This window comes from Peromyscus leucopus, chromosome 4, assembly GCF_004664715.2.
Source record: "Peromyscus leucopus breed LL Stock chromosome 4, UCI_PerLeu_2.1, whole genome shotgun sequence".
Classification (NCBI taxonomy): domain Eukaryota; kingdom Metazoa; phylum Chordata; class Mammalia; order Rodentia; family Cricetidae; genus Peromyscus; species Peromyscus leucopus.
The window spans coordinates 19,255,639-19,271,197 of record NC_051066.1 but is presented as its reverse complement, the minus strand read 5'-3'; the positions used below and the strand labels follow the sequence as shown (position 1 = coordinate 19,271,197).

Here is a 15,559-nt window from a genome sequence, read left to right as displayed (position 1 = left end):
CTGGGATTAAAGGCGTGCGCCACCACCGCCCGGTTCTTGAATGATTTTTTTTTTTTATTTAGATGCTTGTGTAATTATGTCTAATGTATGTGTCTGCTTGAGTGTATGCACGTATGTGTCTGTGGAGGCAGGAAAAGAGCATCAGATCTCTTAGAGCAGGGGTCACGTGTTTTGTTAAGCTGCCCAGTTTATGTGTTGTGACAAAAACTCTGGTCTTTATGATTGAGTAGCCATCCTTGCCATCTCTCCATTATTATTATTATTATTATTATTATTATTATTATTATTATTATTATTATTTTGGTTTTTTGAGACAGGGTTTCTCTGTGTAGCTTTGCGCCTTTCCTGGAACTCGCTTTGGAGACCAGGCTGGCCTCGAACTCACAGAGATCTGCCTGCCTCTGCCTCCCGAGTGCTGGGATTAAAACTATATTATTTTTAAACATGTTTTGTTGTTTGAAATTAAAATACAATTACATTATTTCTCCACCTCTCATTGCTCCCTCTACCCTATCTGGTTTATTCTTCCTCCCATGAGCTCTTTCTGAAATTTATGCATCATGGTAATTTTTTCTTTAATTGTTGTTATGATGGTGTGTGTGCGTGCGTGTGTGTGTGTGTGTGTGTGTGTGTGTGTGTGTGTGTGTGTGGTGAGTCCTTCTCTGTCCCACCTGCCAGCTTCCAACAGCTCCCAAATAACCAAACAGACTTATTAATAGGAAACTAGCTCTTATAACTTAAATTAATCCACTTCTATTAATTTACTTGCTGCCACATGGCCCATGTCTTGTTATCTCATCTCCTATACGTCATACTTCCTCCATGTCCAGCTGGCAACTCTCCCTTCTTCTTCCCAGCATTCTCTCTGCCCCCAAAAATCTCTCCTAGCTATTGGCCATTTAACTTTTTATTAAATCAATTACAGTGACATATCTTCACACTGTATAAAGGAGTATTCCACAACGTGTGTGTGTGTGTGTGTGTGTGTGTGTGTGTGTGTGTGTGTGTGTGTTCTTTAGCATTACTATTGATGTGGTGAAATATCAAAATCAAGAACATCTTGGGGAGAAAGGGGTTTATTTGGCTCCATATCCTAAATCATAGTTATAGATCCTGAATCCATTCAGAGAATTCAAGGCAGGAACTCAAACAGGATAGGAACCTGGAGGCAGGAACCTGGAGGCAGGAACTGATACAAAGGCTGTAGAAAAGTGGTACTTACTGGATTGTCCCTCATGGCTTGCTCAACCTACTTTCTTATAGAACTCAAGGCCACCAGCCAAACAGTGACATTAAACACAGTATACTGGGCACACCTCACATAAATCACTAATTAAGAAAACACCATATAGACTTCTTTACAGTCTTGATCATATGGAGGCAAATTCTCAACAAAGGTTCCCTCCTCTTAGATGACTATGAATAGTATTGAGCTAAAATTTGCCAGTGTGTGTGTGTGTGTGTGTGTGTGTGTGTGTGTGTGTGTGCTCATTCTGCATATTGTTGCTTATATGTATATGGTTTAAGATTGACCATTTGCTGTTGGATAACCAAATAACCATAGCAGTACCAAGTGATGTGCTCTTCTCTGGGAAGACTATTTCTCCTGCTCTCATTATTCCTTAGTTATCTGTAGTTCTTTGTCTAGGATTAGAACCCTATGAGATTCCTCCCTCTCACATTAGCAGATCTCTTGGTGTCATTGTTCAGGTGTTGTTTAAGCAGCCATGTTGATAAGACTTCATAGATATAGCTTCTCTGACTTTTGTAGGAGATACAATCTTACAGCAAACTTGATGCTCCTACAGCTGTTACATTCTTTCCGTTTTCATTTTCTCTAGAAAACTTGAGCCCCAGGTGAAGGAGTTGTGTTATAGATGTGTCAGGTCAGGTGAGACTAAGCACAACACAATCACTTGTCTTCTGGATTGTATTCTGCTGTGCTTTTCTATAATGGTCTTTATCTACTGTAGAGACCTTTCTTTAACGAGGAATAAGATATATTCTTATCTGTAAGTATAAATATAACTATTTAGAATGTAGTTATGATTATGCTGGTTTAGCAAAGTGGCAGTTATAGATTCACTTTTAGAGATCCATGACTTCACTAGCTTTGTGTAGGTTTCTAGTATCAGGAAATATTTCTTTCTTATTGAGAAGGCCTTAATTCCAGATAGAGAGGGCTGTTGGTTACTACCAAGCTACAGGTGCCACTATTGCAGGTTTAGGGATAGTATTCCATGCTGTTCATTGTTTTAATTCATAGGCACCATAGATGAATAGGACTATTGGTTGCTTCCTTCTCTTGGAAGCTGGCATGGCACATTCTAGCACAGGAAAATTAGTCATCAGGGAAAAGACTTCAAGGTCAAATTCAATCCAGACCCTTCAGGTCCTAAATGTAAAGTGTGTAGTGTTTTAAACAATGGAGACTTACTGTCAACTCCTTGGAGGCAACTAAGGGCAATTGTAATAGTCTATTATGTTTTGTGAGTCTCTTGGAAAATCATGAAAAAATAACTCACAAGAAGACCTCTCATGCCTAGTGTGGGGGTTTTGTTAAATAGGCTATAGATTTTTGGGGAAGCATTGTCAGTCCACAGGGTAAATTTCAATTAAACTATACATACATAAGTCATACACACACACACACACACACACACACACACTATATATATATATATATATATATATATATATATATATATATTATATAATTTTAGGTAAATATATATACCAAACATTTTCCTTATGACTTTTTAAGCATCCTTACTGTTCTTTTATCATCCTCCCTCTTCTGTATTTATTTCCCTTCCTGTCCTGAAATTAAGCCCCTTATTTTCTCCATTTTGTTTAACTTGGCCTTTCTAACCTTGGGTAAAATAAAATTTCTAAGTTGTTTTGATTTGCTAATTAAATTTTCTAATTTCCCTCTTTCCAGCAGCTGATGAACTTTTTTTTTTTTTGTGTATATATATATATATATATATATATATATATATGTATGTATTTAATGTTTCTTTCTTTCTTTAAGAATTCTCTGTTCAGAACCAAAGCCCATTTTCAAAATGGATTCTGTTTTTTGTTTTGTTTTTGTGTTTGTTGTTTAAGTCTTGTTATTTTGCTTTTGTTTTGTTTCTTTTTTTATATTATGGATGGTAATCCTCTGTCAGATTGTACTACAGCTGACAATGATCATCTCCCATTCTATTGAGTTTCTTTTCACTCCACTGATTATTTCTTTAGCTATCCAGAAGCTGTTTAGTATTTTGATTCCCAATTTATCAATTGATGGCCTCAATTCCTGAACAAATAGAGTTCTATTCAGAAAGTCCCTTCTTACACCTATATCACATAGAGCACTGTCTATATTGTCTTCTAATGTGTCAGTATTTCAGGTTTTACACTAGGTCTGTGATTCATTTAAAGCTGGGTTTTGTACCAGGTGGCAAATAAGAGTCTAATTTCATTCTGCTGTATATGAACATGCAGTTATCTCAGCACTATTTGTTAAAGATGCTGTCTTTTCTCCAGTGTATGTTATCAAAATATTTTTCTAATATCAGATAACTGTAGTTATGCCTAGTTATGTTTGGGTCTTTGACTCATTCCATTGGTCTATATTTCTGGTTTTGCATTATTTTTATTACTATGGCTGTGTAATATATGTTGAGGTTGGGAATGGTATTCCCTCCAGTATTGTTCATTTTGATTGGGATTGTTATTGCTGCATCAGGCCTTCTTTTTGGTTTCATATTAATTTTAGGGTAGTTACTTTTTAATTTCTGTGAAGAATGAGATTGGGATTTTGATTAAGATTGCATTGAATTTGTGAATGGTTTTTGAAATCTATGAGCATGCAATATTTTGTCATTTTCTGGTGTCTTTTTCTATCTCTTTCTTCAGAGATTTAAGAATTTCATTTCAGAGGATTTTACTTCTTTGATCAAATTTGTCCCTAGATATTTTATTTTCCTTGAGCTTATTATGAATGGGAGTGTATTAATGCTCTCTTTCTCTCTGTTTGCTGATGCTGTATGGAACAGCTATTGATTTCAGCAAGTTCATTCAGTATCTTGCCACATTGCTGAAGTTGTTTATCTTTTCAAATTGTTTTCTGATAAAATTTTTGAGATCTCTAATATATCTCATATTATCATGACATAATATAATATTATGTCATGTGCAAATAGGAATAATTTTGACTTTTTTCCTGTTTGTATCCCTTTAATTTCCTTTGCTTGCCTTATCAGTAGAGCTAGTGCCTTGGATACAATACTGAAAAAGAGTGAGAAAAGTGAAAAGCCCTGGCTCATTTGTGATGCTAATAGAATTATTTCAAGTTTTTCTCCATGTAAGATGTTAGCTATGTGTTTCTCATATATAGCTTTTAATATGTTTACTCTTGTCCTACTCTCTATAGACATTTTATATTCATTTAGTTTTTTTTCCATTTCATTAATTACTGCTCTGATGTTTATTATTTCTTGCTGTTGGCTAGGTTTGGATTTGATTTGTTCTTGTTTTCCAAATTTTTTAGTTACATAAATAAGTCATTTATTTGTGCTTCTAGTAATATTTTTAATGTAGGTAATTAGAGCTGTAAATGTCCCTCCTAGGACTTCCTGTAATGTATGCCAGATTTTTTTTTGTGTGTGTGTTGTGTTTTATTTATTTTCATTTAGTTCCAGGAGGATTCTTATATTTTTTCTTGATTTCTTCTTTGATTAAATCATTATTCAGCAATAAGTTGTTAATTTGCCTGGATTTGTGTGCTTACTAGAGATTTACTTGCTGTCAACTTTAAGTTTTAGTGTATTGTGGCCAAATAAGATAAACAGTTATTTTAGTCTTTCTGGATTTGCTAAAACTTGTTCTGTATTCTAAGTGTGGTCTAGTCTATATTTTGAAGCCAGCTTCCATTGGCTTGTAAGTAGAGTTTATATTTTCTTGGTATTAGGAAGAATATTCTTTAGATAACTGTAAAGTTCATTTGATATGTGGTATCAAGTAATTCTTGCGTCTCTCTGTTTAGTTTTTCCCAGATGACCAGTCTTTTGGAACAAATAGGATACTGTTATCACTGAATACTGATGTATTGATATTAATCTGTGTCTTTAATTCCAGTAGTACTTTTTTTATGAAATTGAGTACACCAGAGATTGGTGCAAATATATTAGGATAATAATGTGTTTTTTATTAATTAGTCCCTTGATGAGAATGAAGTGGTTTTTCTTACCTCTTTTTATTAGTTTTCGTTTGAAGTCTGTTTTTGTCAAATATTGTTATAGCAATGTCTGTTTGCTTTCTAGTGTCATTTGATTGAAGTATTTTTGCCTATCCTTTCACTTGAAGGTAGTGTGTATCTTTAAAGCTGTGGTATGTTTTCTGTAGAAAACAGGTAGATGACTTGAATTTCTCAATCCCTTCTTTCAGCCTTTGTCTGAGAGATTTGAGGCCATTAATTTTTAAAGTTGTTTCTGAAAGATGTATATTAATTGTAGTCATCATGTTGTTGATTTTTTTTTTTTGCTGTTTGAGATAGCAATGGTATTTTGTGTTTCAAGAACTATAGCTTTGTTTTTTTCTACTGTCTCATTTTTTATGCTTATTTCTTGTAAAGCCTTAAGTATTACTTTCTCTATTTCCTTTGAGTTTAGTTTTCTTGATGGAACTTTTATTAGGCTGTTTGTATTATTGGAAGTTTTCTTTCTCCTTAGTTGTGTACAGTATTATAGGCTGACAGTCATTGTCCTTTAGAACTTGAAATACTTTGCTCTTGACTCATCTGCTTTTCAAAGTTTCCATCAAGAACAAAGTTGATATTTGGATAGGTTTTCCATTATGTGTGTGACTGGTTTGTCTTGCAAATTTTAATACATTTCCTTTGTTCTGCATACTTAGTGCTTCAATCATGTTTTGCTGTGGGAGTTTCTTTTCTTGTCTCTGTGGTGTTCTCTGTGTGTCTTGTACCTGTATGAGTATGTCTTTTCTTCATATGGGAAAGTGTATTTCTATGATTTTGTTGAAGATCTCATCTATTATGTTCACCAGGGATTTCCTCATATATTCTTGCAATTCAAAGATTTTTGTCTTTTCTTTTTTATTTGTAATTTTCTTTGTTTTTTTGGGCTAGATCCTCGACTTTATTTTTTTAATCCTTATATTCTACCTTCTGCTTGATGAATTCTCCTTGTAAGACATTCCCTTGAGTTTCCCTTGGGTCATTAGCTTTTTCAATTTCACTTACAAATCCTGGATTTCTTCATCAGTTCCACCAGTGTTTGGTTTTCCTGGACTTCACTTAGGCATTATTGGATTGTCAGCTAACATGCCAAGAAAGTAGAAAACGTCGTCCAAGTATCATAGGTGTGAGGCCCTTTCCTTTATTCTTTCAGCAGAATACTTTTATTATGTGCATGCAAATTCAAGAAGCAAAACATTGATACCTTGTTTAATGGAATATAAATCTAAAGCATCCAAGTTCCTTTTAAGTTCAAGTTAAAATTTAAAAAAAAAAAAAAAAACTGCTTCTTTGGTGTTAGGATTCCAAAACCAATATGTATGTTTTATTAATTTGGGGGGAATATTTTTAACATTCACCCTCGCAACTTCTTTCCTAACTATCCCCTCCACCCTCCAATTCTGTCTCACCCTGCTTTGAAATTTTTCCTTTCTTTCCTTCCTTGCTTCTTCCTTCCTTCCTTCCTTTCTTAATCAAGTTTGTACTGTCCAGCTACTCTTGGGAGTGGGACCTGTCCTAGCATGCAGTGTACCTACCAGTGGTTATATCCTCAAACATAACTGACTCTCCTTTACCTCAGCTAGTAGCAGAGTTTCATACCTACCTTCCCTCCTCTTTTGTGGGATTTTTCTGACTGGGGCTCATTTAGGGTTTGCACATGATGCCACAATTGTTGTGGATTCATACATACAACTGCCCTGTTGTGGCTGGGTCTGGCAAACACTGTTTCTTTAATGCTCAATCATATCTGACTCATAAAATCTTCCTACCCCCTCTTCTACAATGATAATAAGCCTTATATGGAAGTGTATGATATGTCCATTCCATTTATGACTAAGCACTACACAATCTCTTATTCTCTGCTCATTGACCTTTTTTTTGGGGGGGGGGGTGTTTCTATGTTAATTGCCATCTGTTGCAAGGAGAGGCTTCTCTGATGTAGGTTTAGAGAGTCTCTGACCTATGGGTATAACAACTAAAAAATTAGGAGTCATTTTACTATGTCCATTCAACAAAATAATAGAATCAGATGCTTACCTAGGACATATAACCTTTCTAGCTACAAGTTCAAGATACTTTTAACAATGGCTTATATGGCTTCCGTCTAAGAGAGTGGGCCTTAGATCCAATCAGAAAGTTAATAAATTGAATTTTATCTAGAGCATTTTAATTTACACTGTTAAATATTTTCTAAATTTGGTCAAAATGCATTTACTTGCAGATCCTTTTGAGGCATTCATCATCTTTTCTATACGCCATGAGATTCGAAGGATTGATCTGCATAAAGGAGACTATAGTCTACTTGTTCCTGGACTGAGAAATACCATAGCACTTGATTTTCACTTCAATCAAAGTTTACTTTATTGGACAGATGTTGTGGAAGACAGAATATACAGAGGCAAGCTTTCAGAGAATGGAGGTATGCGTATTGAAGTTTTACTGAACAATGAAGTTAGTTTTTGAATAGCAATATATAGTATCAGAAAAGATTTTGATTAAACTTTGACAGTGAGTTCTCTTTGTATGTGTAAAAACAGAAGATTAAGTACAATATGAAGATATGCTTGGAACAAGAAGTGGCCAGGCCCAGACAGTCTATTGTCTTTCCTTGAATTTTTTTTGAGAATTATTGAGAAAAAAAATGTGTTTCCTATGAGGAAAACAAAATATTGGTTTCTATTTACTAGTAATTTGGGAGTTATAGTAGCTCATTTTTATTTGGATAACACATTTCAACATAGTTCAAAGAAATAATGAAAATGTGTTTTTTAATATATGAACTACTTTTTTGCCATAATTAAACTTATCTCTTCTGTCTAATAAGCAACAGGTACTGTATTAGATAAAGCTGTGTAATACTTCACTTATAAATGTTGGGTTTTTTGTGGCTTTGCAATTTTAAGTGTTATCAAATTATTAATTTCTCTTGAAATCACCTTTGCAATTTCAAAATTAGTAACGCTTAAACACAATATAGTGAAAATATGAAAAAGTACTCATGTCTTATGTTCATGTAGTGACTAAAATTATGACTTTAGAGAACAGATTTGTTAACTATATAAAGTTTATAATGGAAATCACTGACAGTATCATGAAGTACACTGAATATACCATTAGTAAACGGCTGTGAAATGAATTTCTTTTAGTTCTGAAAGACATTAAGTAATAGATAAATAAGAACTTGGGCAGACATTACCCAACTGCTGATTTTTATGCAGCCCATGCTAACAACTTTCCCTTTTAATTGTTTTTGACCTGCTACCAGGCTCATGACCCAGGGAATAGGATTAGTGTGACATAGGACTTATGTTCATTCGCTAAGGTTATATATGCAAATAGTGACGTTATCTAAGATGCCTAACCAAAGACAAAAAATGGTGTGATTATTAAGCACAATGCTTGTCAATCCAGGTAGATGTTTCCTCTTTACTTCTCCCTTTGAAGGACAGCCTTTTCATTAAATTGCCTAGTTTTTCCCACCATATTTCATTGTTTTAGTAAATCTCTTGTTCTGTCAGGAAAACCCGAAACAAGAAGTAACTGTTTCACAACCTCATATTGCTGTCACTTTGTTGTTTTACAAAAGTCCTGGAAGAGTTTATGAGAGTGAAAATTTCTGGTTGGGAAGACCAGATACTATAAATGTTGAAATCTGTTTTCTCTGTTAGGTTTTATTTTTTTTTTCACCAGGACCTTCAAAGCTGATGTGCATTGGGCTGTGGCCACAATTGGGCTTGTCTTCTGTACCTTCTTGAATAACTATGCATGTTGGCTTCCTTTTATTTTTTTAACAGGAGTCAGTGCCATAGAAGTGGTTGTGGAACATGGCTTGGCTACTCCAGAAGGCCTGACGGTCGACTGGATAGCAGGCAACATTTACTGGATAGACAGCAATCTGGACCAAATTGAAGTATCTAAGCTTGATGGTTCTCTGAGAGCAACACTGATAGCAGGGGCCATGGAGCACCCCAGGGCCATTGCACTGGACCCAAGATATGGGTAAGAAGCTTAACTTTTAACGGTTCTCCTTGTAGATCTGCTCCTCCAATTGACCATTCTAAGTGAGGAGGTAAAATGCTTTCTTTATACATTGGTATGCTTATGTCTGCACAGCTGTGTGTGCCGGCATAGTAGCAGAGCAGCAATTGTGAGCACATCGGCAGAAGTTTGGTTACAGAGTTCCTTACTCAGACATTTTCTGAGGCAGAATATATCTTCCTATTAAATATGGGCAGGAAGTACTGTTGGAAAGGATTGCAACTCTTTTCCAAAGCAGTAATTTAATGAATTTCTCTTTGCTCTGCCCTAGAGATGCTGTAATTTTTTCTAATGGCTACAAACCACAGGGCCTGTCTTTGTTCTGAATAGTCGCAGATGTTAACCAACTCACCCTTTATTTATTTTGTATGTTCTTGGAGTCAATTGAAAAGAAAATTGAAATAGGCTTAAAAGGAGTCTAGCAGTGAGATGCTGACTATTGGGAAGTTTGGAGAGTCGAAAGACCTGATTCTGGAAAACAATGTTAAATGTTGAGTGACTTGGCCTATTGCCTGGTTTGTCCCCTGTGTGCTCATTTTTCAAGCAGCAGAAGAAAAACAGCAGACTTAGAAGCCATGAGTTCTAATTCCTTCACAGTCTCTTGCTCTCTGAAGAAACCAAATGTGTGACCTCTTAGAATTTAGCTTTATCTCTTGAATATAAGTAATTATGTTGTGTGACATTTTGTCTGTGTTCTGACAAATAAAGCTTAACCTGAAAGATCAGAGAAACAGGAGTAGCCACCAGTAACTTCTTAACTCTCTGGATCCTCCAACCAAAAGGGCCAAGATCCTGCTTCCACCCTGCCTTATCACTTCCTGTCTCCACCTCCAGAGTGCTAGGATTGAAAGCATGAGCGACCACTGTCTAGCTTCTATGGTTAACTAGTTGCTAGCTCCACCCTCTGATCTCCAGGCAAGCTTTATTTGTTGGAACACAAACAAAATATCACACCACAGGATTATATATGGAAAGTAAATATGCAGCCAACATGAGAGAATACCTTTTGTTTATTTCCCTGGTAACGAGCTTGTAAACTAAAGGCTTGGTCCAGTCTGAAAAATATTTTCAAAGGGCTATTTTTGGCTCTGTATCTTAAATTCAAAGTTTGGAATCATCAGTCGGAGTTGTATGGGCCTAGAGGAAGCTGAATGGGATGCAGAGGAGAAGAACCACCCCCCCCACCTTGATTTTGTTGAGATTCCTGCCCATATTTGGCAGTAGATTTGAGGTGTTTTTCTTTTCCCCAGCTTAGACACTACATTTAAAGTGTGAACAGCTTGCCTGGAGAAGGAATGCTATATTAACAGCTTCAGCAAAAGCGCTTGTCTTCTATGTGGTGTAAAATGTGTTTTGAATCCATCACAGGTACTTTCAAATATTGGGGAATTTTTCTTGAAACCCTAGATTTCTGGCTCTTTTTCAAACTGTGAAGAGCTGGGATGGATGAGCTGAGAGGTAATGTTTATTTTAGCCCGGAGGTGTATTCCCTAGTCTACAGTCTGCCTTGCATACCTTCATTTTTAGCTACTGTAATAACAACACATCTAAAAAGGCCTGTGAAGTTAAGTGAGGAAGGCTCTTATTTTTCAACAATCTGCTCCCCAAATGCAATCAGATTGGTGACCTTCTCTCTGCCACCCACAAAACTTCCAGCTCATGGCTCCCAATGTGACCCCTATTGGTAGGAAACTCTTGCCTATCATTCCTGCCTAAGCTGTACAAACAATAAATCTTTATGGGAAACTTTCTGCAGAAAAGAAAGTGATATGTTGGATCAAGTATGTTTGTAGCAGCCATTCCATCATGAGGAAGTAAATGAGACACTTCCCAAAGAACAGATTATGAGAGAGAGGCAAATACAAGCAGGGAAGGACGCTATGGAGACTGTGTGTACAGTCAATCAGTTTGAGAGGAATCTCATGTCCTAAGCATTTTATTGACAGGAAGGAAGATAAGAGTCTTTATTTGTCTCTCTTTTGTGGTTAGTGGTTAGTGGTTTGTTTGTTTTCCTCATTATATCCAACTTGAAAAGGAGAAAATGAAACAGAACTCCAAAGGATACAGAAACTAAGTGAAAACACCAAACACTATTTCAGTGATTGACAGGTTCCGGGTAGAATCTGATGCTGACAGTAAAGGCTAGACCATATGTATCAGAACCTATAAAACTCCTCCAAGAGGTCTATGTGTATGGGGGGCGGGTAGTTGTAAAAATCCTCCAGAGAGAATACTATATTCCACTAAGTACAGCTAGGACATTTTGAGGTTAATTAATGTAATCCCAGCACTAAATAAATAAATAAATAAATAAATAAATAAATAAATAAACAAATAATAGCTAAAATTAAAATAAAACAGGTAGGAAAAACACGTCTCAAACTGTTTCTGGCATAAGTGACAGAAGTACAGATGATGCTCTCTCAGCCTTACTCCTGTGAGAGATAACTCTAAGGTTTGGCTCACAAGATTTGGGAGTATTTGTACTTAAAGTTACTAAATAGGATAGTGGAATTGTTAGCTTGTAAATTCATTTGACCACCTTAAAGTGCAGCCATAGCAATTACATGTTCATTTTAATACAAATGCTTAAATAGTGTTAGCTTTATTGCATATTTTAGTGAAACCTTCTGAGATTATTTTAAAGATTAGAGTGTTTGTATGGCCAACTATAAACAAAAGTACAATAAGCACACATATATACAACAGACACATACACATGCCATCTCACACACAGCATACACAACCCAAACACATACACCCATATAAACTCATACTTACACACACACTTTACAAACAAAGACATGCTATCTCACACAGCATACACAACACAAACACATACACATATATACACTCATCCTTACACACAGGATACACAAACAAACACATGCACATATACACAGCATATATAACACAAACAGACATATATACATTCATACACAAAGTATATACAGCATAACCACACACTCACACATACCGCATATATGAAGGAACACATACATACACTGCTTGCACACATTCATACACAACCATGCTGCAAAGTCAAACCAATCAGAAAAACCAACAATGCAAGTAAAATTACTTAAAATTTAGTTTATCATGTTTAGTGTTATCTAAAAGAGACATTACCATTTATTTCTTAAACTTTTCATGAAATACAAGGAAATTCTGAACCTATATTGATAGGAGCTCCAAAATTTAAACTTATTTTTAGACATTTGATTTTAGAACTTCTCTGGATTGGTTGAGAACTATGCCTTGAGTAAATAATTTTATATTTTCTATTAAATCAAAAGCTTTCTCATGGCAAGAAAATTTATTTCTAAGTCTGAAGTCCATCACAGCTCTTTGAGCATAGGAAGGTGGCCAATAATTGCTTGTTACACAAATGCATGCCTGTGAGCAGGTTGTTTACATACCACCTTGAAGTACTCAGATTACACAGAAAAGGAGAATTAATGAGAAATACTGTACATTTTGTTTGCAATAGCAAATGAAAAGACAGGTTGTCACTGGCCACTGAGTGTGCTCAGTATGTCGGAGAAAACAAACTGATGGCTGTCCTAACATCAGCCCTATGAACCTGTGTATCTCCTGTGAACTTCCTGAAGCCAGGGAGTCTTTGTGGCTCATTGTATAGATGACAGATAATAGGAGTGCTTTTGCAACTGTTTTGCTTTACTAACACACAACAGCTGACCTTCATTGTATATTACAAAATGCATCTTCGTTCACCCACATTTCTAGTGTTCAGGGTTTCTGCTTTGTCTCGTAAGTAACACACTGTTCTAAGAAGGTCAGGTGGCTCTTAGGGAATGGCCGTTTTTCTCTTTTTCGTTCATTCAATTTTAAGTTAAACTTACTGCTGAAGCGCCCTGAAGGAGGATATGAACCTCTGAAACACCAAGCTTCTTACTGGGGAATAACTGGCAATTTTGAATGTGTGGAGTCCTCCAAGGTTCTTGAGCTTTACCATGCTCATGCTCGGTTTCCACGGGACAATTTGCTTCTTCCTCCGTTGTTCATATTTACTTTTTAGATGACCTAGTAATTGATTTCTACTGTAAACACACCATTGACGAAAGTAGAACCAGCCACTGTGAACATTAGTGAGGCAATTATATTAAATTTTCTCTGGGAATACTCTAAATTATAGTAATCTCTATCCATTGTTAGCTTCAAAAGACACAGATAACCTCTTTTTTGCAAAGATCTTTTCCTTTCACCTTTTCCAACTTGATGTGACAGATTAACCTACAATAATCCAGGTTGTTCACGGTCTATTGCCCAGCTTAATCTAAAAACAGAAACTGCAAAAATGTAGCCCATAGATTCTCTTTAAAAAGCAATCGTGGCTGAGCATCTCTGAGTTATACAAAAATCCAGTCTTCCTGTACTTGGAGAACTAAAGCAATCATTGAAATGTTAACACATTTTTACCATTTAAAAAGGAATACAAAAAAAATGATGTTGTTATAACACCACCTTGTTAAATTCACAAAAGAGTGCTGAGAACTTTATGAATCAATAATCCATGAAATCAACCATGAATGTCAGTTGTGTTAGCTGTGTTGTGGCAAGGTTAAGAACACTTGGAAGGCAACTATTTTTAGAACATACTCTTCTATAGAAAGTGATAAAGTTTACCATTAAAATTGATGGAATTTTAAGATCACAGTACTCACTACAGAGGAAATACACACACACACACACACACACACACACACACACAACACACACACACACTACTTTTTAATGACCAAATGAAGGCATGTGCCACCCATGTTAGATCTAATTCTGATCTACCCCATCCTTTGTTCTCTATTAGAAGCATATTTGATACTTTATAGTGTCTTTTAAAGTTAACCTAAAAATATGCCCTTCAAAACTACAAACAAACAAACATAGAAACAACAACAAAAATGAAAACAAACAAACAACAACAACAACAAAAAATCCAGCTTTCACTTTAAAGGGAATAGAATAAGAGATGTTTTTTTCTGGAGCAAAATGCGAGTGATCATTTACAAACTTTTTGTAGTAACAACAAAGGAAGCCACAAATCATGACATTTTTCAAATATATTAGAGGACACAACAGTTAGGCAAATTAATCAAGATAGGACAAGTTCTGCCTTAAGCCTGAGATGCCATCTGACAACACTCAGTTTTGATTGGTGGAAAACTAGGATTTTTGTTAACACATTTCAAAAGGACTTAATCTGTTGTTAATTTGTTAAAATGACAGGCTCAACACAGAGTAGGCAAAGAAATGGTTAGTGTTGGAACACCGTCCACAAATGAAACATGAGAATTCTGAATACTGAAGAAAACAAGACAAGAATCTTGTGATCTCAGTTTCTTCAAAACACAGACTTGTTCTTGGAGTGTGTTTCCTTGCCCCTCCCAGGTGTAGTGGCTAGGAGTGACTTTACTTCAGCTGCTGTTAGTCATGTGCCTCTATGGAGAAACATGTTTTTGTCACATGTTGCTTGTCCTTGTGATTGCACCCTTTACTCAGGTGACAGTTCTCAGTCCTTAGAGTATATTGTCTGAAGCTCTGAATAAAGTTGGCCATTGCATGAGACCTTAGTTGGCCTCATTTTTAGGCCCTGTTCTCCCAGGTTCACACTGCCAATGAGAGCGGTAAACAGTCAGTAGGGTAGAGATAGCTGGAGACAAATGGTTAGGGTCTGGGGCTACAACATTCTGTCCTCTCCAACTGCTCAACTGAAAAGTGTATCAGCCTCATTGTAATGATGCTTTGTTCCATGTTCTATTTAATACAATAAAAAAATTGTATATTCTGAGGCTGGAGAGATGGCTCTTCCAGAGGACCTGGGTTCAATTCCCAACACACACATGGCAGCTCACAACTCTCTGTAACTCCAGTTCCAGTGGACCTGACACCCTCACACAGACATAAATTCAAGCAAAACACAAATACACATAAAATTTAAAAGTTGTGAATTTTTTCCATTTTAATATATTATTCTCTATGGACATTATTCTATATAATTAGCACTGTTGTTCAAAACATTGTTTTCTTTAATGTACTTTAATTTAAAAAGAGACTAAAAAATACGTGTTGGATATTTTATATATGTTCTCTACTACATTTTAATATTTTTACTTATTTTATTTTGAGATATTTATATTTTAAAACTTTTTGTTAGGCAAATGATCAAACACATAAACTAAAACTAATTGCATGATAAACTCAATTGCAGCTATTACTCAGATTTAGTAATTATCAAAGCCTTATCCCTTGGGGTGA

General features: G+C 35.6%; 1 protein-coding gene across 5 annotated transcripts in view; it reads left to right on the top strand.

The window, feature by feature from the left end:
- Lrp1b (LDL receptor related protein 1B) overlaps positions 1 to 15,559 on the top strand; it is a 1,927,307-nt gene that overhangs the window by 1,263,275 nt on the left and 648,473 nt on the right. For all 5 annotated transcript variants that reach the window (XM_037205578.1, XM_028868856.2, XM_037205579.1 and 2 more), the window contains 2 exons: positions 7,467 to 7,664; positions 9,040 to 9,244. In XM_037205578.1, the coding sequence (XP_037061473.1) occupies positions 7,467 to 7,664; positions 9,040 to 9,244 (403 nt within the window). The remainder of the gene's footprint in view (positions 1 to 7,466; positions 7,665 to 9,039; positions 9,245 to 15,559) is intronic.